Source organism: Pseudozyma hubeiensis (assembly GCF_000403515.1).
Source record: "Pseudozyma hubeiensis SY62 DNA, scaffold: PHS51, whole genome shotgun sequence".
Taxonomy (NCBI): Eukaryota; Fungi; Basidiomycota; class Ustilaginomycetes; order Ustilaginales; family Ustilaginaceae; genus Pseudozyma; species Pseudozyma hubeiensis.
Window position 1 is genome coordinate 110,773 of NW_012133833.1, and position 23,542 is coordinate 134,314.

The 23,542-nt window shown below is 57.0% G+C and overlaps 9 protein-coding genes across 9 annotated transcripts; 8 read left to right on the top strand and 1 right to left on the bottom strand.

Annotated features, from left to right (window-relative positions):
- Window positions 1-459: 459 nt before the first annotated feature.
- On the top strand, window positions 460-2,043 carry PHSY_005465 (hypothetical protein; the record flags this gene model as incomplete). The annotated part of the gene is made up of 2 exons (XM_012336074.1): window positions 460-865; window positions 965-2,043. 2 exons carry the CDS (start codon window positions 460-462, stop codon window positions 2,041-2,043), a joined length of 1,485 nt encoding a protein of 494 aa, XP_012191464.1.
- A 202-nt stretch (window positions 2,044-2,245) lies between these two features.
- PHSY_005466 (hypothetical protein) lies at window positions 2,246-4,195 on the bottom strand (the record flags this gene model as incomplete). The annotated part of the gene is made up of 1 exon (XM_012336075.1): window positions 2,246-4,195. The coding sequence occupies one exon, from the start codon at window positions 4,193-4,195 to the stop codon at window positions 2,246-2,248; it is 1,950 nt and encodes a 649-aa protein (XP_012191465.1).
- A 308-nt stretch (window positions 4,196-4,503) lies between these two features.
- On the top strand, window positions 4,504-6,681 carry PHSY_005467 (splicing factor, subunit; the record flags this gene model as incomplete). The annotated part of the gene is made up of 1 exon (XM_012336076.1): window positions 4,504-6,681. One exon carries the CDS (start codon window positions 4,504-4,506, stop codon window positions 6,679-6,681), a length of 2,178 nt encoding a protein of 725 aa, XP_012191466.1.
- Window positions 6,682-7,698: 1,017 nt separating this feature from the next.
- PHSY_005468 (hypothetical protein) lies at window positions 7,699-9,414 on the top strand (the record flags this gene model as incomplete). The annotated part of the gene is made up of 3 exons (XM_012336077.1): window positions 7,699-7,758; window positions 7,985-8,111; window positions 8,204-9,414. The coding sequence occupies 3 exons, from the start codon at window positions 7,699-7,701 to the stop codon at window positions 9,412-9,414; spliced, it is 1,398 nt and encodes a 465-aa protein (XP_012191467.1).
- Window positions 9,415-10,585: 1,171 nt separating this feature from the next.
- Window positions 10,586-13,900, top strand: PHSY_005469 (laccase-1; the record flags this gene model as incomplete). Its single annotated transcript, XM_012336078.1, has 1 exon — window positions 10,586-13,900. The coding sequence occupies one exon, from the start codon at window positions 10,586-10,588 to the stop codon at window positions 13,898-13,900; it is 3,315 nt and encodes a 1,104-aa protein (XP_012191468.1).
- Window positions 13,901-14,393: 493 nt separating this feature from the next.
- PHSY_005470 (amidase) lies at window positions 14,394-16,040 on the top strand (the record flags this gene model as incomplete). The annotated part of the gene is made up of 1 exon (XM_012336079.1): window positions 14,394-16,040. One exon carries the CDS (start codon window positions 14,394-14,396, stop codon window positions 16,038-16,040), a length of 1,647 nt encoding a protein of 548 aa, XP_012191469.1.
- Window positions 16,041-16,937: 897 nt separating this feature from the next.
- Window positions 16,938-19,814, top strand: PHSY_005471 (likely protein kinase; the record flags this gene model as incomplete). Its single annotated transcript, XM_012336080.1, has 1 exon — window positions 16,938-19,814. The coding sequence occupies one exon, from the start codon at window positions 16,938-16,940 to the stop codon at window positions 19,812-19,814; it is 2,877 nt and encodes a 958-aa protein (XP_012191470.1).
- Window positions 19,815-20,857: 1,043 nt separating this feature from the next.
- Window positions 20,858-21,949, top strand: PHSY_005472 (hypothetical protein; the record flags this gene model as incomplete). The annotated part of the gene is made up of 1 exon (XM_012336081.1): window positions 20,858-21,949. One exon carries the CDS (start codon window positions 20,858-20,860, stop codon window positions 21,947-21,949), a length of 1,092 nt encoding a protein of 363 aa, XP_012191471.1.
- A 660-nt stretch (window positions 21,950-22,609) lies between these two features.
- Window positions 22,610-23,392, top strand: PHSY_005473 (hypothetical protein; the record flags this gene model as incomplete). Its single annotated transcript, XM_012336082.1, has 1 exon — window positions 22,610-23,392. One exon carries the CDS (start codon window positions 22,610-22,612, stop codon window positions 23,390-23,392), a length of 783 nt encoding a protein of 260 aa, XP_012191472.1.
- Between the last annotated feature and the right edge of the window lie 150 nt (window positions 23,393-23,542).

Sequence of the window (23,542 nt, forward strand, 5' to 3'; positions counted from 1 at the left end):
CCGCATCTCATCTGTCCGCTCTCCGAACTCACTTAGTGTGGCCCGCACGACCGCAGCAAGCGTACATTCTCACACTTTGTCCGATTCCGCCTTCCTGAGGACATTCGCATCGACGTCTCGGCTACACAGCTTTAATCAGACTCCACTACCGACACTATGGAGAAGGAGGGAGACCCATCCGGAGGGTGGCGGTTCGCCCAGTGCTTTGGAGACAAGGGCGAAGTCGAAGAGATCACCGAAGGTAAGGCTTTATCTAGAGACGCATCGGAGCCCTGTCCTCCCCGACGGTCGACTGTGCTCTCGTCGAGGTTGCAAGCACGTCGACGGTGATTGCCGCTGCGGGTGTCGTAGGAGCTTCCGATGAAGCTTCGATGCGTATCACAGCAGTATCTCTTTCTCAAGTCCCCGCCGACGCTGTCCGGCGTGCTTGGATCTCCCGACGCTTAATCCGACTCGGACATGCCGCTGACTGTTCCTTCTGCTTTGCGCTCTTTCGATCGAATTTACGTTTCGGGAACAGCCGATATCATCTCAACGGTCGAGTTCGATCACACCGGTGACTATCTTGCCACTGGTGATAAGGGGGGTCGTGTCGTCCTCTTCGAACGCAATGACTCTGTGAGTAACTCTCTTGTCATCATCCCGCACTCGCGCGCTGCCAAATGCGAATATACTGACCTTCGCGCCGTTTGCCGCCTGCTTGCCACCTCACAGAAAAAGGGCTGCGAGTACAAGTTCCATACCGAGTTTCAGTCGCACGAGCCCGAGTTCGACTACCTCAAGTCTCTCGAAATCGAAGAAAAGATCAACAAGATCAAGTGGTGCCGAAGACAGAACGCCGCTCACTTTTTGCTCAGTACAAATGGTGCGTATTCATCCTCCTGCTGTCATCCCGACCGCGCAGTCTACTGACCCTCCGGCTTTACCTCTGATGATCACAAATTGCTTACTACACTCACCACAGACAAGACGATCAAGCTCTGGAAAGTGTTCGAGAAGACACTCAAATTGGTAGCCGAAAACAATCACAACGACATGGGGTACGGCCAGACACGAGACCCAGACGTGCACCCATCCTTGCTTCCCGTCCCCACACCAGTGCCCGGAAGCGGTGCGGGTCTCAGACTGCCGCGTCTCACACCCGTCGACACCATCATCGCAGCCGTGCCACGCAAGATCTACGCCAATGCACACGCCTACCACATCAACTCGATTTCGGTCAACTCGGACGGCGAGACGTACATCAGCGCCGACGATCTTCGCATCAACCTTTGGAACCTCAACATCAGCGATCAGAGCTTCAACATTGTCGACATCAAACCGGTCAACATGGAAGAGCTGACCGAAGTCATCACTGCTGCTGAGTTCCACCCTATCCACTGCAACCAGTTTGTCTACTCGAGCTCCAAGGGTACCATCAAGCTGGCCGATATGCGAGACTCTGCGCTGTGCGATGCGCACGCCAAGCAGTTTGAAGAAGAGGAGGATCCTTCGACCAAGTCCTTCTTCAGCGAGATCATCAGCAGCATATCCGACGTCAAGTTTTCGCGAGACGGTCGGTACATCCTGTCTCGCGACTACCTCACATTGAAGATCTGGGACGTCAACATGGAGAACAAACCGGTGAAGACCATCCCGATCCACGACCACCTTCGATCCAAGCTGTGCGATCTGTACGAGAACGACTGCATCTTTGACAAGTTCGAAGCGCTCTGGGGTCCCGATGGCAAGAAAGTGTTGACGGGAAGCTACAACAACTACTTCCACATTTTCGACAAGGACGATAGCTCGGACGTTGTGCTGCAGGCGGACAAGTCGGCGTTCAAGGCCAAGAGGATGGCAGGCGCCGGTAAGAAGGGCAACAAAGGCGCGGGTGCTGGTACGTTGGGTGCGCCGGGGCAGATCAATCTGGACAACCCGGATTTCAACAAGAAGATCCTCCATGCCAGCTATCACCCCAGGGAGAACACGATTGCCATCGCAGCGACGAATAACCTCTTCATCTTTTCGGCTAATAATCCTGCGGGCATTCCGATGGCATAGCAGTTGTAGGAGATGGAAACGTTACAGATTCGCTCGGCCCTTGTGGGCATGTATTACCTGCACGAAACTTGTCAGTGGAGATTGAGGTGTGGTGTGACAAAACATGTGTGTGAGTGAGTGAGTATGGAGAGGATCGTTTGGATTGAAAGGGTGGTGTGGATGACAAGGCTTGTGTGCAACTTGGAATTGGAGCTCACGGCGTTCACACTTCGCCTTCTTCGGGTTCGGATTCGTCGTCGTCTCTTCTAGCTCTTTTGATCGGTGCTTCTTCCTTCGCATCCTCCGCCTTTGTCCTTTCAGGAAGATCCTTTCTCTTCCTCCCTTCGCTTTCCAGCTCCTTCTCCTTCTGCCTTCGGACGAATTTATCCCAGGCCCAGCGGGGGACTCTTTCGTCCTCCTTTTCAGCTTGCTTCCACTCGTCCTTGTCGTGCATCCTCTGTGTGACGGTTTGCCAGTCGGCGTCGAGGTCGAGAGGCGGGTCGCATTTTTTGAAAGCGTACCGGAGGTCTTCGATCTGATGGCGGAACTTTCGCTCTAGCTTCTTGCGTGCTTCGGTGGCGGTGCGCTGTTCTTCGGCTGCGAGGAAGGATACGAGCTCGGTGTGGATCTGCTTGAGGGTGGGGAGGGGGACGTCGACGGTGGTGGTCCATGTGAGGAACTCTTCCGCTGTGGTGGTGGGAGTGACTTCATGTCCCAGTTTTGAAATGTGCTGCAGGGCATCTGCAGTTTGACGCTCCAACTCCTGGTCCAGTTCGTCGACCAGATCGTAGAACAAATCTAGCGGTGTCGAGCCGCTCTGCCCTACCACGCGAAGCAAGGCGTTGTCATCCTTGATCAATGGGTATACCTCGCCCCACGTAGATCTGGCAACGATCTTGCCCTCCTCCTTCAAGTTTCGCAACACCAGCTTGAACTCGTCCCTGTTCTGACGTTCCTTCCTCCTTTTCTTCTCGAGATCACGACGTCGAGATGCATCCGCGTCCTTTTCGATCCCTCGGATAAGCTCTTCGAAAACCACCAGCATCTCGCTAAGATCCATTGAGGGCAAGTGCGGATCGTCGATGTACTCTTGCGATTCGAGGACAGTTCGGTGCGCATCTCTCCAGCGGGTGAAGACGTCTGCTTCGAAGGTTTTGAGTAGTGCCATGAGCATCTCGCGGTTCCTGTTCTTGAGTTTCGCCTCTTCCTCCCGCTCCGCCTGCTGCAAATTCTTCATCACAGCCTCAAACACTTGACGTGTCTCCTCCTCGCTCTGCGCCTGCTTCCACACGGCGGTGGTCGAGAGGAACTTCTTCGCCGTAGCAAAACTCGAATAGCTCTTGATGCGCGAGTCGTTCGTGAGGAGCTGCTTGAACGCCGGTCTGAGGGACTCCATTCGGGCCGCTGCTTCTGTAGCGCGTTGTTGGCGAAGCGCATCGATGTGTTTGTTGAAAGCGGCTTTGCGTTCGGCGATGGTTTTGAGCGCTTTGTAGAGCGGGTTGGTGATGATGGTCCGCATGGTGGTTTCCCATGTCCAATCGACGTCGACGCCGGTCTCGCGGAGGAGCTGGATGAAGGCGGCTTCGGCGGCTTCTTTGTCCCCTTTGAAGTTGATTTCGGTTGATCCGGACATGGACTGGTGGGTAGAGGTTGGAGCTCGTGAAGCATTGCTGGGTTGGTTTAGCGGCGTGTTGGAGCCAGAAGCCTGATCAGCTCCACGGTGCTGGAGTGGGTTGGGGGAGTTGAGATCCGGGCCTCGTGCAGACGAGGCCGCTGCAGTATGTCGCGGTGATGCCTGACTCATCGGGTAAGGGCTTTGCGAAGCTGCTGGCGACCTGGCCATGGCAGGCGACTGCGTTGCGCCGCCGACATGTGGAGATGCAACTGCCAGACTCGGCGACGGCGCCGCGTCGCCATCGACAGGATACTGCTCGAGGATCTGCTTGAGCTCAGCAGGCAGTGTCCACGTGGACTCTTTCGTCACATTGTGAACGTAGTATGACCGATCGCCGGACTTGTACTCCTTCCACGGCGTTGCTTCAAGCGCCCGTTCACGAGGCGTCTTGAGCTCCGATGGCTTCTCCCATACCGATCGGCGTTCGATGGTGTGATACCAGTAGGGACGACCTTCTGGAGTCCGATGCTCCGTCCATGGTGTTCCTGGGCCCGACATTGTGGGCGACGAGCTCAACCTGTCGATACGGAGATGGTGTGAAACAGCTGAGGGAAGTGGACATTTCTTCTGGCTTGGTCTGGAGTGTGCGGAGCGGACCCTAACTTGCGAAGTTTTCCAGAAATCGGAAATCGGTCAGAATCAACTTGCAGCCGCAGGCGGCAGAAGCATTCCCGCAAACCTTTCGGAATTTGCGACTCTGCTTTTCGGAAGGTCGACCGACACTCGCCTTCTCCTTCCTCCTCTTGGCTCCACACGCTTTGACCTTCTTCTCACGCCACCAAAGCTTCGCCAATCGCCATAGCAACATGGCGGACTCTGCCGACGCCTTCCTGGCCGGCATCGAGGATGAGGTTCGCAACCGTGCCAACAGGGACCATACCAACGCGTCATCGGGCCGAGACCGCGATAGGGACCGAGACCGCGACAGAAAGGAGCGCCGATCCGGAAGGGACGAATACGAAGAAGATCGAAGTGCTTCGTCCAGCTCGCGTAAGAGGAGAGATGCCGACGATCGAGACGATCACGATCGGTACCCACGCAAGTCGCAGCGTGACGACCGCGACCGGCGCGACAGGGACGAGGATGAGCATCGCCGTCGCAGACACAGAGACGACGACTTCTACAGCGGAGGGGGAGGCCGATCGAGTCGTGATAGTAGGGATGGGAGGGACAATGGCTATTCGTACAGAAGAGATCGTCGTGACAGAGGCGAGGACCGATACTCTGGTCGTAGGGAGCGCTCGAGGTACGACGACGAGGATTCATACTACGACCGAGGAGGTCGCAGTCGTGGCGGAGGAGACTGGAGGAGCGCAGAGGGACGTGACAGCAGCCCATCGGTGCGTCGCAGCCCGACGCCAGAAGGGACCATTCCCATCAGCGAGCGTGCCAGGCCTGACTCCAAATGGGACATACCTGCACCCGGCTTCGAAGGCACCAGTGCTCTCGCTGCCAAAGCGACAGGCTTGTTCGGCATCCCTGGTCAGACCAGACTTGTTGGTATGCCACCTGTCAATCTGGGTGTGAACGGTCCCGGCGTGCCCCCCGGCGTCGGTCTGCCCTTGCCACCAATTCACATGGGCGGGCAGCCCATCCATCCGCACCGTGGTGGACCTCATTCCAGACAGCCTTACCCGTCGCAGCACGATCATCACCACCAGCAAGGGAATGGGCCCTACCCGCCTTCCGGAATGCATCAGCAGCAACAGTATCCGCCGCAGCATGGCCATGGACAGCCGTATTCGCCGCACGGGGGATACGGTGCCGACAACACTGGCTCTCACCCTTCGTCGCAACAGCAAGGGCCTTCTCCAGCAGAGCTCGCCGCACAGAACGCCAACCGCCAAGCGCGCCGTTTGTACGTCGGCAACATCACTCATCAGACCAACGAGCAGAACATCGTTGCTTTCTTCAACGAGCAGATGCTCAAGCTCAAGCTCGGCACCGAAGCGGGCGAGCCGGCCGTATCGGCACAGGTAAACGTCGACAAGGGCTATGCCTTTGTCGAGTTCCGCCACCCCGAAGAGGCCACCAACGCCATGTCGTTCGACGGCATCGTATTCCAGGCGCAGTCGCTCAAGATTCGACGTCCCAAGGACTACACCGGTCCCGACATCCGTCCTCCCTCCAACATACACGTGCCGGGTGTCATCAGCACAAACGTACCCGACTCGCCGCACAAGATCTTTGTCGGCGGTCTGCCGACCTATCTTACCGACGATCAAGTGATCGAGCTATTGCAAGCCTTTGGCGAGCTTCGTGCCTTCAACTTGGTCAAGGACACTGGAACGGGAGCATCGAAAGGGTTCGCTTTCTGCGAGTACGTCGATCCCGCCCTCACCGACCTAGCATGCCAGGGTCTGAACGGAATGGAGCTGGGCGATCGAAACTTGGTGGTGCAACGTGCGAGCGTGGGTAGCGAGAAGAAGGCGCAGGCGATTGCTGCGACGGGAGCCAATGCTGGCTCGTTGGGCGGCGCAGCCGTTCCGAGCTCGGTGCAGAAGTTTGCCGGCGAAGGTGGAGACGCCGGCGAACCCACGTCGTGCATGGTCATGCTCAACATGGTCACACCGGAAGAGCTGCAAGACGACGAAGAGTACGCCGACATTGTCGAAGACATCCGTGACGAGTGCAACAAGTACGGCGCCGTTTCCGATGTTCGAATCCCTCGGCCTGCAAAGGAGAGCAAGGGCGCCGCGGCTCAGCAGTGGAAACGCAGTCAGGACGAGGGTGCATCGACGACCGCCGACGGTGACGGCCAGGCAACAGCGGCCGAGAGAGAAGGTGTCGGAAGAGTCTATGTGAGGTACGGACAGACGGAGCATTGTGCAGAGGCGCTCAAGGCCATCGCTGGTCGTCAATTCGGTGGAAGGACCGTCATCTGCGCGTTTCTGAAGGAGGAGGACTGGCCAGGCGATGAGGATGGTGGTCAAAATGCCGACGACACTGCTGCTCAGGCGAAAGGCGCTGCTTCTGGTGCCTAGCCTGGACGAGGTGCACAAGTCCCCCACATTCCGAGTTGTGCTTCTTATCAGGAAGAACGAGATACCACGAAGTCCCCGCGTAGTCACAATGCCAATGTCGTCTACCTCCCAAAGAACGAATCGTCTCGTCACTGTGATACAGAGTTCTAAGAAGTAGAGAAGTGACTGGAGAACAGCTCGTCCGGCGTTGCCAGAGAGAGAGGATGGCCCATCGTGCCGGAAGATCTCGATCGAATCGGGGCGCACCGCCCACGATGAAAGCGGCGTCTTCGCAGGCGGGCTAACCCGGATGCTGAAGACGAAAAACGGTCAAAAATGAGCCCACTTTTTTTCTTCCAACAACCAAAATCCAGAAGACAACAATATCGCCCGATGTGAACACGCGGGGCAACGGCGAACAAGAGCGCGAAATTGTGGCACGATTTCACAAGAACAGCCTCAGCGTGTCGACCGTGCCCAAAGAAACAAAGGGCGCGTTTTCCTTCGCTTGGACCCGCATCGCGAATTTGCATCAAGGGATTTTGGGTTTTCTTCTTAAAGCAGACAGACCTAAACCTTGGACCGACGACGTGCGTGCGCTTCTTCGTGATGTCTGCGAGCGGCCGGCCATGCATCTCGAAGCATTGCTTCCGGCGCGAACACTAGAGCAGAGCAGAGCACCGACCGAACGGGGCGTGCGTGCGCGCTTTCGTTCGAATTGTGGGCCGAGTGCTCGAGGAAGGGCGCCTGCAGGGTTCGTCGCTGTTGTTCTTATTCGTGCGTGCGTATCTTGGCCCCCCTGTGCAAGCCCACTTCGGAAAAAAAGAGGGAGCTTCCTGGAATGAGTGATGATGATCGACTGATCCGAAGCTGATTAGACGCGAACAGCATTGGCCTCGTGACTGTAACTTAGTCTCTGTAACCGATCCGTCAGACCACCACTCCGCATCCTTTCCCTCTTCCTCCTCTCCTCGCTCTGCTCGCACAGGCTGCTGCTTCACGCTCCTTTACCATCCCCCTTCCATCAAACATTTCAACATGTCGGCTCGTCCTCAGAACGTCGGAATCAAGGCTATCGAGATCTACTTTCCCCGTAGGGTAAGTGTTCCAAGAGTCATCTAGCTGCTCCTGCTTGATGCCACCGCAACGGCAAGGACGGTGATGTCGAGTATGCTATCGATACCGAGCAGGCCTCCCGCCGGCATGGTGCCGACGCTGTCCCCTGGCGAGGATCCGATCTCCGTTGACACCTTATTGCTGAATTGCTGACCACGTATCCGTTCTTCTTACCTCTCGACCTCGATTAATCAACTCTGATCAACAGTGCATCTCGGAAGATGAGCTCGAGGACTTTGACGGTGTAGCCAAGGGCAAGTACACCATCGGCTTCGGTCAGAAGTACATGGCCTGCACCGACGACCGAGAGGACATCAACTCGTTCGCTCTTTCTGGTAGGTTTTATGCGCTTTCTCGATTCTTCCTCGCAGGCACGGGCTGATCCGACTTCTCTGTCTCCAACCATTTGCACTACGGTACATTGCAGTCGTCTCTGGCCTGCTCGAGAAGAACAACATCGACCCTCGCAGCATCGGTCGCCTTGATGTCGGAACCGAGACCATCATCGACAAGTCCAAGTCGGTCAAGACCGTCCTCATGGATCTCTTTGCTCCCTCTGGAAACAACAACATCGAGGGCATCGACAGCAAGAACGCGTGCTACGGTGGCACCGCCGCGCTCTTCAACGCCATCAACTGGGTCGAGAGCAGCTCGTGGGACGGCCGCGATGCCATTGTCGTTGCTGGTGACATCGCCATCTACGCCGAGGGCTCGGCACGCCCTGTCGGTGGTGCCGGTGCCGTTGCCATGCTCATCGGTCCCGACGCTCCTCTCGTCTTTGAGCCCGCCCACGGCACTCACATGAGCAACTTCTGGGACTTCTACAAGCCCAACCTCTCCTCCGAATACCCCGAGGTCGACGGCCCCGAGACCATCCAGGCTTACCTCGGATGCCTCGACAAGACCTACGACGCCTACCGCCAGCGTGCTGCCAAGCTCAAGAGCGGAGCCGCCAACGGCGCCAACGGACACTCGGATGCCGCCGCCCTCGCCTCGATCAAGGTGGACGACTTTGACTACACACTCTTCCACAGCCCTTACTCAAAGCTCGTCCAGAAGGGTTTCGGCCGTCTGTTGTACAACGACTTCTACTCGGACCCTAAGAACGAAAAGTACGCCTCGATCCCTGCCAACTTTGCCGAGCTCGACCGCAAGTCGACCATCACCAACAAGGACGTCGAGAAGGCATTCGCCGCCTTTGGCAAGGAGACGCAGCAGTCCAAGCTCGAACCCGGTATGGACACCGTGCGACGATGCGGTAACATGTACACCGCTTCGCTCTACGGTGGTCTCGTCTCGTTGCTCTCCAACATTTCCTCGCAAGACATCCAGGGCAAGCGCATCCTCCTCTACTCGTTCGGCTCTGGTGCTGCCGCCTCCATGTTTGTCATCCGCGTCAACGGCTCCACCGAGCAGCTCGTCAAGGCCGCCGACCTCAAAAACCGCCTCGCAAGCATGAAGGTGGTTCCCTGCGAGACTTACGTCGAGGCACTCAAGACGCGTGAGGCCACGCACAATGCCGTCAACCACAAGCCCGTCGGCCAGCTCGAGAACCTTTGGCCCAATGCATACTACCTCGAGAACGTCGACCACATGTACCGCAGGACATACGGCCGCATTCCCGCCAACGCCAACTAAGGAACGTCGAAGCAACGCAGCAGAAGAGCGCCGACACGAGCGCTTCAGCGTTCAGGCACATTTTGTAAATATCTTTTCCTCACCTGACTGCATCTGACATAGAGGAGAAGCAACGCACTCAGAGCTCGAGAATATCTCAGCTCCGCATCCTGTCCTTATCCCGCCACTGTGCCTCCCTCCTTTCCCGCTTTACAAAATGCTCCATCACGCATCATTCACATCTTTGTACTCTGGGTACTTGTCCTGCTCTTTTGACACAATAATACGAACCTTTAGAGATTCGTCCGGGAGGTCCCCTCTCCCATTGCATCTATCTGACGCCCGGTCTGAACAGGGCAAACAAACGGCACTCCCGAAGCGTGGACAATGCAGCCGCAAAGGTGATCGTTGGGTTCCCACGAGCGATCGACTCGCTCCAGTCGGAAGCTTTCCGATCATCACGCTGCAGCGAAGTTCAAATTACCCTCTGCCATACTGCCCGAACACACGCGAGCAAGTCTTGTCGGACAAGCCGAACACTGTAGTGGACGAGACCGTCAACATGGCAACGAGTTCTTTTGCGACCGCCTCCTTTCACACAGCCACCTCGAGAATCTTGTCGCTGGTTGGTCACATTGTCAAGCCTCCTTCCTCGTATCGAGTGTGACCATTCTCGGGTTGCGGAAGATCCGATGGAAACCATTGTTGGCCGAACTTAGCCATCTTTCCACATTCTTCGTCGAGCTTGCGGTACGCTATCGGACTTGCCGACCGTCCATCTTCCAGTCGGTCTCGCTCTCGTGATGTGCTGGCCCGACGCGAGACTCCTGCCCAAGAGGAGAGCCGTCTGCACCTCGCCCAGAGGCTTTGCAGTGGTGAGACGGCAGAAGCGTATAAGAAAGCGCGCAGGAGTCCGTATCAAGCCCCTCGCCGCCGTCATCATCAATCTCCAGACACCTTTCACATTTCTGCTACCCACTCTCGTTCGCAGCGAGCCGGGATCTTCCAGATACTTCTCTCTCCCTTCTAGACACCATTCGTCCGGCACGTCCAGCCTGTCGGCACGATGTGGATCAGACACGCTGTCTCGAAGAGGCGCGCGGGGAGGAAGCGAGGTACTCCTATATATGTCCCATTTGTCAGTTTGATCATCATCTCCTTCACTGTCCTGGTCGGATCCCTGTCCGTTGCCATGCCAATCTCTGACTTGGATCCGCGCGCTCATCGAATCGGAGTTCGCGGCCAGTCACAATCCAATGCAGTCGAGGTTGACCATCGCGAGCTGCTTCGCAAGCGGCACGAGCAGATCCCATCAGGCTCCGTAGCCGCGGGGTTTGTCCATCCAACCCATCTCTACCGTCGTGATGCCGATGTTTTGCCGACCCCTGACAAGGCATACAACATGACCATAACTCAAGACACCATCAGTCCAGACGGCTTCGAGAGGCTCGGCTTTCTCATGAATGGCAAGTTCCCCGCCGATCCCTTTGTCTGGGACGAGAACGACGACGTCGAGATCACGGTTACCAACAACGGACCAGTCCCTTTTGCGATTCATTGGCACGGCATTCACCAGATCGGCAGCCCCGAGATGGATGGTGTGCCTGGCCTCTCACAATGGAACATCTACACGGGCGAGTCTTACACCTATCGCTTCAAGCTGCTCAACCAGTATGGCGGATACTGGTACCACAGCCACGAGCGCGGGTACTACGCAGACGGACTTCGAGGTACCATCTACATCCGACCCAAACCCAATCGCAAGAAGCCGTGGAGCTTGATCAGCCAAAAGCAGGAGGACATCGACCAGATGGAAGCCGCCGAGAAAGACTTCCAGGTCATGGCACTCTCGGATCACTGGCACATCAACCACACAGAGATGTTGCTGGTAGTCCACGAGACCGGCGTGCCGCCGGCTTGCTTTGATTCGCTGCACATCAACGGCCGAGGCAGGCAGTACTGCTTGAACGACTGGACGAAGGTCATCTCGCCCATCCAGTCCAGCCTGCTCAAGAACTTCAGCTCGACCAACCCGGACGGCATCACTTCCAAAGGCTGCATCTCGCTCGTACCGCCCAAACCTGGCTACACGGTCAAGGGCACGCTTGACAGCCGGTATGGTGGACCTTGTCAGAACACCACCGCTCCTATGACCGTCTTCAGCGCCACCAAAGCCATCAGCAAAGGCCGAAAATGGCTCAATCTGCAAGTCGTCGACACGTCAACCAATTGGTATATGCAGGTGAGCATCGACGGCCACAAAATATGGCTCGTCGCTGTCGATGGACACTACGTGCAGCCGATGCAAGTCGATGTGGCGCAGATCACCATCGGCAGTCGAATCAGCCTCATGGTGGAGCTCAATTCGAGTCTGGAGGGAAACATCTTCCCGATCCGTCTTACGGGCGCGCGTGCTCTGCAGCCCATCGAGGGGCATGCCTTCCTGTCATACATCGACGATATTGACGGTTCGTGGTTTCCAGGGCAAGAGGAAGACTTTGGATATGCCATGCGCACATTGAGCAAAGCGCACCTGCCGATGAGCGGATTCGTCACAGATACGTCGGTGGTTAAATGGAGGCAGAACGCAAGCGTTCCCTTCGACCCCATCAGCCAGGTTCCACTCACCTCCAACATGACGCTGCATGCGGTCGCCTCGCAAAACAGCCTCAACGTCTGGCAGGTTGCGACCATGCCAATCGACACTGCCCGCCTGGCAGACGATCGGCCGATCCTCTTCAATGCAACGGATGGCAACGCCACGTCGAACCAGATGACTCCTTACGCTACCATCCCATTTGGCACAGTTGTCGACATTATCATGGAGAACAACATCTACTCAATCGTAGGTGGTCCAAACAGTCCACATCCTTTCCACATGCACTCGCGTCGCTTTTGGATCATCGGTAGCGGTGCTGGACCTTTCCCTGCTGACACGGTGGCGGAAGCGCAGCAGCAAGGTACCGTCTTCAACCTGCTGAACCCGCCTCTGCGGGACGGCTTCGACATCGACTCGAATTCTTGGGTCGTGATCCGATACGTCGCGGACCACGCCGCGGCCAACATCCTTCACTGCCACATTGACGACCATGCCATTGAAGGGATGGCGGCGGTCTTGCTCGAAGGCCTCGAGACGATCCCAGCCGGCGGCAACTTTAGCGACTCGGTCAAGGCACGCCCTCCCGGATGGGTTGAGACCAAGACCGACGAACTGGGTCAGGTGCTCGAAGCAGCTTGGGCTACCGGGTCCGTCAACGCGAAGTACGAGGCTCCCGCGCCGACGGACACGGTGGACCCTTGGGGCGACCCGAGGTCCTTGGCGGAGAGCATCCAGCTGTACGCCAGCTCGAACAGCGTTTTGAAGGCTCTTACCAGCTCCTTGTTGAGCGAGATGAGCGCGGTAGAGGCTACGGCAACGCGCAGCGTTACGGCGATTACAGCCACAGTCTCGGACCAGTTGACGACGTTTACAGGCGTCGACGCTAGCACAGGCGTATTTGCAACGCAGGCGTTCGCAACGACAACCGCTGGTGCGCCTGCGAGCTCTGCCATCAATGCGGCGGCAACGCTGGCTGGGACGACGGATGCGGAGACGAACGATTCTCCATCGACGGCGGCCGCGACAGCGACATTGCCGCTCGTGACTGGTACCCTGGTGACCTCTGCTAACACCGCTCAATCGACGCTGTTTGCCGTCGCCTACACGACAGAGGTGGTGACTGCCGCCAGTGCCACCGCCGCGAATTCTGCGTCGCTCATTGCAGGTGTCGTCACTTCGTCTTCAACTTCGACGGTCTTTGTCACTGTGCTCGGGCCGTCGTCGGGTGCTCGATCCGTCTCTTCTTCGCCAAGAGCCACGGGGACCGCAGACTTGTCGGCTACACACTCGGCGAGCTCCAGTCTTGCCAATGTCACGCCGCAGACCACTGCCAATGCAGCAGTCTCTTCCACTCGTCGAGCCTCAGTCAGTACTGCGCGAACGGCCTCTTCGACTCTGGCAGCGAGTGAATCGACGAGCACGGCACACACCTATTCGGCGATCGCCACGCAGCAAGTCATCTCGACCACGTTTGGCTCGCTCGACAGAGCCGCATCGACCAGTGTTCAAGTAACAGACACCTCGATACGGCCCACTGCGAACAGTGAGACCACTCTCACGACTCAGACTGCGTCGATCAGGCTGTCATCCACTGCAGTGGGAGATCCAGCGACGCCGGCCAGCTCTGAGCCAGCTGTTAACGCCACGCTCAACCCTGCCAACTACGGAACGAACGCTGCTACTGTCACGTTCCCCGCGAATCCAACGAGTGCGACCGCGGCCGCTTCGGAGGCCACAGCCACTGCTAGTGACAGCGATGACGAGCCCGCTTATGACAGCCCCGTCTTTCCAACAGCCTCTGCGACTACGGCTGCCACTCAAACGCAGATTGCAGTCGCATCCACCAGTGCTGCATTTGATCCCTCGAGCTCTTCAGCGGATGATGGGGACGACGGCGAGGAAGGTTGAACGGCACTTGATGATGAAGCCGAGGAGCTGAACAGGGGGCACACCTGCGATCGCAAGAAAAAGCTCTCGAGTTGTGCTTCCCAAGCCATAGCCGCTCGCCGCCAACCTAGCCTGGCCGCCTGCCTGTCCCTGTGCACTCGTATCATCCGCCTTTTCCGCAATGCTTCATCGATATTCACGCCCTGTTTCTCGTCTGCCTGTTCGTTTCGATTACTGCCGTGATCGTAGCCGTATCTTGTCGGCTCCGTGAGGTGTGGCAGTCCGTGAGAGGCACAAAGTGACTGATAGACTATCGGCGAAATTATGAAAGCATAGCCGTGCTCCCCACACTTCAACCTTCACGGCGCGCGGCTATCAATTTGCGCGAAAAAAGCATCCGTGCGCCCGACATTAGAGCTCTTGTGCTTCGAGATGAGCTTTGCCCCGGACTGTCACCTCTCAGTTCCTTCCTACATCACCAAGAGCATTCTCCGACAGCATTCGTAGAAAGAGGATGTCGACGTGGCAGCAAGTCGCCGAAAGCAAGCGGGCGCAGAGGGAGGCGCTCATCCCGGAAGCGTACAAGGTGCCAGCGTCGTCCCTGCCTGCTGTCAGCACCGACTCGGTCGTCGACTTTCCTTCAAAGACGGGAATCCTGACCGCGCGCGAGGTTCAGATCACGGAAACCGACGATGTATCTGTGTTGCTCGCAAAGCTGGCCAGCGGCGAGTATACAGCTGTGGAAGTGTTGGAGTCGTTCATCAAGCGAACATGTATCGCACACCAACTGGTCAACCCTCTGACCGAGATCCACTTTGAGGACGCTAGGAAGCTTGCTGCGGAGCTGGACGCCGAGCTCAAGTCGACGGGAAAAGTGCGTGGTCCCCTGCACGGTCTTCCGATGAGCGTCAAGGACCAATTTCAGATCAAAGGTTCCGATTCGACCATCGGCTACATCAGCTATGCCAACAAGCCATCCGACTCGGATTCAGTACTGGTCGAAGTCATTAAGAAAGCGGGAGCTGTGCCGTTCGTAAAGACCAACTTGCCTCAGACGATCATGTACTCGGAAACTTCGAATACTCTTTGGGGCACGACGCTGAATCCGCACAACAGGACATTGCATCCTGGTGGATCGTCGGGCGGAGAGGGAGCGTTGGTAGCCATGAAAGGATCACCGCTGGGTGTAGGTACGGATGTGGGTGGGTCGGTGAGGATTCCTGCGGCGCTGTGTGGCCTGTTTGGACTTCGACCGTGCTCTCATAGGTTCCCGTACGAGGGCGCTGTCAACACGCTGCTAGGTCAGATCACAATTCCTTCAGTGCTGGGCCCACTCAGTCGGTCGTTGTCGGGCTTGACCGAGTTCTCAAAGGCAGTACTGGCGCAGCAGCCGTGGCTGCTGGATCCACAGACACCCTCGATGCCGTGGAACGAGGAGAGATTCCAACAGGCGCGTACGCAAAAGAAGCTCAACGTGGGTGTCATGTGGCACGACGGTCATGTCAAGCCAATGCCACCCTACGAGCGAGCGATCAAGGAAGTGCTCGCCAGCCTTGGCGAACACGATATTGTCGACTTTGAGCCGTACAAGACCAAAGAAGCGATGGGCATTTTGGTCGAAGCGTTCTGCGCAGATGGAGGCAAGGACATCTCGGAATCCATCGCTCCACTCAAAGAGCCTCTCGGACCATGTCTATCCGGTATAGGCCAGAAGGAGTACACCGCCTTCGAAGTGTGGCAAGCGAACAAGCGCAAGCTCGCGTTCCAAAAGGAATACCTCGATCACTGGAATGCCACCGCCAGGCAGACAAAGGATGGCCGACCGATCGATCTTCTCATCGTACCAGGCATGGCTTACACCGCCATCGCACCAGGCAACGACATCTACGTAGCCTACACGGGCATCTTCAACCTGGTCGACTATCCAGCTGTCGTACTGCCCATCTCGAAGGTGAATCCTGCCGTCGATGGAGGAGCAACGAGGAGTGGTGGATTCCTTTCGGAAGACGACGAGAAATGGAGCAAGAAGTGGGACGCGGAGAAGTTGGTGAATGCTCCTGTGTGCATTCAGATTGTAGGTAGGAGGTATGAGGAGGAAGCCGTGTTGGGGTACGCTGAGCAGGTGTACGACGCTTTCACCGCTGGTTCGAAGAAGACTTAGAGAAGGTCTAGAGGAGGACAAAGTCGACCGCCAGACTGTCTGCAATACAGGACCTCACATCCTAGCAATTTTCAAAAGCATGAGTTGTGAATCACGTGACGAAAAAGACGCGGTTCTGGACTGAGTTTCTGATTTTTTGATTGAAAGGCGCGTGTGTGTGTTGATTTCCGTATTTGTGTTTCTGTGCAGCTAACTGAGAAGGGCCGACATGAAGGCACGAAAGCGAGTCAGCATCGTCAGCTTTCTGGTCGGAAGAGCACGACCAGACGCATGGCTGCTGCATGGCAATGTCAGAGGCAGCGACGAAAGGTTGTCGGTTCGATGTGTGTGACCAGAGGAGAGAGTGGCATTAATGTTTGCAAGGTGGCAGACTCGAAAGTGAGAGTGTGAGCGAGAGAGAGTGTGTGGGCATGAGTATCGGCGGAAGCGAAGGAGTCGAGCAGACGACGAAAGTATGCGAGCTTGGGCGAGAGTCCACTTTGCATGCTTTCAGACTGACAGTCGCTCTTACACCCCAACGCGCACACACACTCTTTCGGATCACTTTGTCAAGATTTGCTTGGTATCATCCTTCTGATTCGTTGTCACTACCTTCAACGCAAGGCAGTCTCGAGTCAATCACCTTTTCCTCCACGACCTGTCATCTCCTGCTCGTCACCCGCGCGGCATCGAAAGCCGCCTGCCATCTCTCCACGCCGTCCAAAAAGCATCACAGACAGCAGAATATTTCCTTCTCGATCGCGTTCGACTACCACAAGAGAGGACAACGAGATATGCATCCATCTTGTTCACTCTAAAGAGACACCACCCTTCCATCAAAGTGGCAGTGCACACGTCGACTCTCACCGCCGACCAGGACTTTCACCCGACATTGCATTCCTACCCTGATCAGACAAGATGACCGCGGTCTCCCGATACCACGACTTTCCACCGTCCACACCCGTCCTTCGACGCTCGTTGAGGCACGGAGGCGCTCATCCCGACCAGACCCCAAGCGACAGAGCCAACGCCACCATCGGCGACAGTCCGCTACCACCTGCACCCGTCAGCCACTTCCTCGGAGACGCCGAGTCCGAATCGGAAGCACCCGCACCTCTGGCCAGCAGTGTAGCTGCACACGCTCACAACAACACCAATACGGCACATCCGCGACCCAGATTCCACCGCACCTCTTCAGAAGCGCAACGGGAGACACACTCGGATCCATACGACGACTCGCCAGGCACAGGCCGCAGAGCGATACCTGCACCATCCACACAGCGAGACGAGCTTCACCACCTCAGAGCATCCAGTATCTTCCGTGAGGTACAGGCACAGGAACCACTCAGCCGATCGTCACCATTTGCATCATCAGCAGCGTTCCAACACGACGAGTTGCGGTCAAAGAGCTCGCCGCCGCTGCGTTCGGCAAAGGTAGCCCTCCACGGCTCTACCTCGCCTCCCTACAATGTTGCCGAGCTGAGAAGTGCCGCAACGCTGCCGAATCGTAGGCGCAGCAACGAGAAGGCCGACGAGGAAGAGGAGAAGAAGGTCCGTTACGCTCCCATCGACGAACGCGCCTCGGTCAAGCGCGATACTCCCGATGATGCAGTGGCCCGCAGCACCGCAGCAGCAGCTTCCTCCAGCGTTCAGCCATCGACAGGCTACCGTACTCCCGCCATGACCGGCCGCGCCCTTCGATCGAGCGCTACCTCGGCTGCCCCGACCACGGCCCAACGCAGTGCAGCGCGAAGCCTGCGCACCCTCACACGCTCGTCCAATCGACACCCTCCAGCCAGACGTGTGGTGAGGCGATACTCGGACGACGAAGATGACGATTTGGAAGAAGAGGGTGGTGCCAATGCGGATGGGGCCAACAAGAGCAGGGAGGAGGCCCAGAGTGTCAGTCCCGAGAACGGCAATGAACGTCGTTCGCGTCACAACCAAGATGGCAGCTCCAACTCGGGCTCCGGATCGGGCTCTGGCTACGCATCTGGTCCTGGTGCACACGGCTCAGCGGAGGCCATCGAACGGCCGGACAAACGCTTCCTGCCGTATGGGTACGATGCAGAGAATCAAAAGATTAGAGCAGAGATGATGGAGAGAGCGTCGTTGGTGCGGTCTCCCGGCCCCGAGTCCAGACCGTCCCGCACCGACGCCAGTCCTGAAGCGCAAGATCAGGACTACGACATGCAGCCGCCACCGCCACCTCGCAGGAACGAAGCACACCCGTTTGCACGAAGAGCTAATCTCGAACAGGCCAATGGTTCGATCCATCCTACCAAAGGCCAGGCCGAAGCGATCCAAAACTTCCTGGCTTCCAACATTGCTGCGCCCGTCGATCCGATGGCGCATCGCCGCTTGGTTGCACCCTCTGCTAACGACCTACGAGCCGGTCAAAGAGCTGCGGCTGCCAACGACGCCCAGCCCAAACCTTTGACATCCATGTCTTCCGCCTCGGTAGCATCGACGCAGGCCAGCCACGGAAACGACGACGAGCCAGCAGAGGAGGAAGCCTGCCGTCTCTACTCCGAGATCCGACACGAGGCCATCTGGGCAGAAACGACACGACAGATGCAGAAGCCGCTCAGCCAGCACGATCGCTTCATGAAGGAGATTTCCGGATCTACACGATGTGTCAAGCTTCCCGGCTTCAAGTTCCGCAGAAAGCAGCTGACCAAAGGTGGATTCTCCACGGTCCACGTCTTGCGAGGTCCTGCGTGCGAAAAGGTGCGAAATCCGGAGACGCAGATGATCGACGAGATGGCGGTGCCCGAAGAGCAGCAGGCGTTCTTTGCGCTCAAGCAGGTCGACCTCAAGCAGATCGAGAGCGAGCAGGACAAGCTCGACCTCATCGCGGAAGCGAACCTCTTGCGCACGCTGTCAGATCTGCAAGGCAGCGAGATGTACCTGCTGCGCTACTTTGGACACCACGTCACGGTCGACAAGAACGGAACGCCCGACAAGCTTCGCATCCTCATCGAACTCGGCGAAGGCGATTTCGGAACACTCCTTGCGCAACAGGCACCTCTGCCACGCGAAGCCATCGCGCACTACTTCCGTGAGATGCTCGAGGCGGTGCACTTTATTCACGAAGCCAATCTGGTGCACGCCGATCTAAAGCCCGCCAACTTCCTCATGGTGGACAACCGCATCAAACTCATCGACTTTGGCATCTCGAAAAAGATCCCCAAGGGCACGGTTCACATTTCGCGCGACAACATCATCGGCACGCCCAACTACATGGCACCGGAAGCGATCAAGATTGCGCGCGCCAAAGGAAGACGCGTGTACAAAGCGGGTAAGCCGAGCGATGTGTGGTCGTTGGGATGCATCTTGTACCAGATGATCTGGGGTCGGCCGCCGTTCGATCGTGTTCCGGCGAACAGGAAGCTGGAAGCGATCGTGGATCCGGACCACGAGATTGTTTGGAACCGGTTCAGGGATCCGAGGTATCCGGACAGGATGGAGGTGGACGACGAGTTGCTGGATTGCGTCCAGTCGGCGTTGAGGTACGGATCGGAGGACAGGGCTACGATACCGCAGCTGCTGAGGCATCCATTCTTGAGAAAGTACGCGGGCGAGGAAGATGAGATGGACGAAGAGCAAGGAGAAGTCGTGGATCTCAACGAGGAGGTGACCGTCTCCAGAAAGATGCTGAGGAGTCTGGTGGCCAGGATCAGGACGTTGGCGTTGCAGCAGGAGTTGACAGAGGAGAATGTAGTGGAGAGGGCGGATTTGCTCTTCTTGAATCTACTGCAGGCGCAGCAGCAACAACAACAACAGCAACAGTAGCAGTCGCCACATCACTGTCACGACATAACACACGGCGCCACCAAGGACATAGCAGCCGGTGTATGATACGCAAAACATACCCAGAGAAAGTCGTCCTGCTCAGCGGTCTCCGCCAGGCAGCTTTCGCTTCGAAAAACCATAGTTCCCCTTCGTCTTCATGCCTACACATATTGAATTTGTCGCACACTTGTTCATCTTGATACACTCATACATACAGTCAGCTCTTTGTTTCTCAAGTTGCTTCTTGTGCTTTCGAAGAGGTGCTACATCACACCGCTTTCTGTGTGGGAGCAGCGCAAGGTGACGGCGAAGTTTTGCTAATGTCGGTTCGTGTTCAACCTAAGTCAAACTAACACTCGAGACGATCCGGAAAAAAAACTGATCTTCGAGTGTGAACTGGAAGGCGAGAGACGCTCAGCGAAGAAATGTTAGGCGCTGCTGAGTTGAACGGCCACGTAGGTCCTCCCTCAGCGCTGAGTCTAGATTCCGTCTGAAAATCGGCTCTCACCGAGAGAGAGCTGCAGCTTCGTGTGTGGCTCACCAAAGACATGTGAAGCCAGGACGCACGAGCATTTCTGGTCTCCACTTGGCCACTCCAACACATCCTTCTTATACCAACCTCTCATTTCTCATCCGCTCCTTCACGGCATCGGACCTTCCATCTTCACGAGCGAATCACCTCAATTCCAGAGCGCATCGGATCTCCTTCACAGTGTAAGTCATTCAAACGCTCATACTCTCCTCGGACGCCTTCTTTCTCCCTCAGCGACCAGCTCCATCCCGCGCCCGCCTTCGCCGAGCCACCACCTCCCCTTCATATGATGAACACAACCTTTTCACTTTCACAAAATACATGTTAGACTGCTTAGCCAAAAGCGTGCAGATACGAAGCATTCTGATCCATCACACGACACGACGTCCGGACAGAGGAACAGCAGCATCGACTCACTGCGACGCACAGGGCTTTGACTGACCGCAGCGCATCTTTGTCTACTTGCACCGACAACAGAAACTACGACAGCGAATACTATCGCACGCACACGATGTCGCAACAGACACCACTGGCATACGCCGTGGCGCAATGGCTCCAGCAGTCGTCGGCCAGCGTCCCCGCCGATCAGAAGGCAAAGCTTCAGCAAGCCGCCAAGAGCGTCTCGGAAGCCTTTGGCGTAGACACCTCGTCGTCAGAGCAGCAGGCGAAGTACGGATCCGGTCCTGGTCTTCAGGCCATCTTTGACATCTTCCTCAAGACGCAAGCCAAGATGGGCGGGGCTGCACCGGCACCCGCTGCGTCCACGTCCTCTTCCTCTTCCTCTGCCGCTCCTGCTGCCGCCGCCCCCGCTGCTGCTGCAACACCATCGGCCGAGGACCTTGCCAAGGCAGAACAGCTCAAGGCGGAAGGCAACAAGGCCATGTCGGCCAAGGACTACGGCGCTGCCATCGAGGCGTACGGCAAAGCTATCGAGCTCAACGCCAACTCGCCCGTCTACTTTTCCAACCGTGCTGCTGCCTTCAGCCAGATCGGCCAGCACGACCAGGCCATCGACGATGCCAAGCAGGCTAGCAAGATTGACCCCAAGTTCGGCAAGGCATACAGCCGACTCGGCCACGCCCTCTTCAGCTCCGGCAGGTACGAGGAAGCCGTCGAGGCGTACCAGAAGGGTGTCGAGGTGGATCCCAGCAACGAGGTGCTCAAAAAGGGTCTCGCCGCATCCAAGGAGCAGCTCTCTTCTTCCTCCTCCTCTTCGACAGCCGCTGCAGGCAACACTTCGTCTTCGCGCGATGCCGTCTCCCCACCCACCTCGGGCGGCGCCGATGCAGGTGCCGGTGGCTTCCCCAACTTCGGCGGCGATGCAGGCGGAATGCCCGACCTGGCAGCCATGATGAACAACCCTATGATCGCACAGATGGCGCAGAACCTTATGTCAAACCCGGACAGCTTGGCGTCCCTGATGAACAACCCCATGCTGCGTCAGGCTGCCGAGCGGTTCGGAGGCGGCGGTGGCATGCCGGACATGAACGCCATGATGAACGATCCTGCGTTGAGGGATATGGCGAGGAACTTTATGGGCGGTGCTGGAAGAGGGGCGGGTGGTGCTGGTCAGGGCGGCAACAACAACAACATGTATGGTTAGACAGAAGGATTTGTTTTGTATTGGTTTGATTGTGAACGAAAATGATATCCCAAGATTGCTACAATTTCGAATGCAGAGAGTGGTTGCGTGTGAGGTGTTGCTGGTGTTGGCGAATTGCGCTTGTGAAGGTTGAAGGCTGAGCAGGAGAGAAAGGTGGGTTGCGAGACGGAGATGGTGTTGAGGGAGGGGTTCGGGGATGTCCGTACTGGGGAATTTGTGGAGGCTTGAGCACTTTTTCTTCTCGTTCTTGCAACTCTCCGCACCGGCTCCCGCACACCATCACCTCGTGTCACACCATGTCAAGTACGTACATCTCAGTGTCACCACTGCCGTCATCCAGTCTGATTGCTGACAACGTCATCCTCCTTTCCACGCAGCCGCCTCGCCATCGGTGCGAGTCCTATACTTTGCGTCAGCGCGCACCGCCATCGGTCAATCCACCGAAACGATTCTTCTCCCCTCCACGCCGCTCTCACTTCCTTCGCTCATTGAGCTCGTGAGATCGGCTCATCCTTCTGCGGAAGTGGAATCGGTACTGCGTACGTGCAGGTGGTCGGTGGATAACACGTTGATCGAAACCGACGAGCTGCAGGAGTGGACGTTGAAGGGCGGGGAAGAGGTCGCTGCTATCCCACCTGTTTCTGGAGGTTGAACGGCGCAATGACTTCAACCAAGAAGGAGATCGCGGTGGATGTGACGAACGTGGAGCTGGTGAAGAAGCCGCTCGTACCGGTGGAGGGGTTGAAGAAGTTTTCCGGGTATCACTTTTCCCCTGCGCCGAGCGGGGTCGATTCCAACCTGCTGATCTTGTTCCATGGGTTGGGGGATACCGATCGAGGCTTCTTCAACTTGGGTCAGAGCCTTCAAAAGACGTTGCCGCAGACGGCAGTGCTGACGTTACAGGCGCCTCTCCGCGTGCCTTTTCTCGAAGGTGATCATTGGACGTGGTATCCCGCGTTCGACCAATTCGCCGAACTGTTGACGAAACCCAATCCGACAGAAACTGTCGCAAATCTGACCTGCGTTCTGCAGCATCTGGTGGGAAAGTGTGGCTGGAGAAGCAGCTCGATCCACATCTTCGGTTTCGGTCAAGGTGCAACCCTCGCCCTGGAAACCATGGTCCACTGGTCCAGAACACAGCACTCAAACCTCGGCAGCGTCGTCTCCGTTCACGGCGAACTCATCTCCCACCCAACCTCTGCGTCATCCACACCAGTCCTGCAGATCTACCGATCCAACCGCTCCATCCCACACGATTCGTCTCGATGGTCATCGCACCGAAAATCCACCTCTGCGCTCACACTGCACAGCCTACCAGGGTTGGAGGAGGACGAGTCGATGTTGAAGGGGTCAGAGTGGGATTCGGTCATGACATTCTGGAGCAAACTCTTTCGAAGTAGATCATCATGGGAGCTGGAGGGAAAGGTTTCAGAAATGGTATAGAGTTCGACCTCGAAGTTTGAGCGAGAGGATGATGTCCATTGTAAGGACTGTTTTACGGTTGCAATGCTCCACCGCACACCCACAACGCCAAAACGAATCAGTCAGTACATTGATTTCAAGTTCTTTCATGCAGGCCCGGGGAGGGGGGGG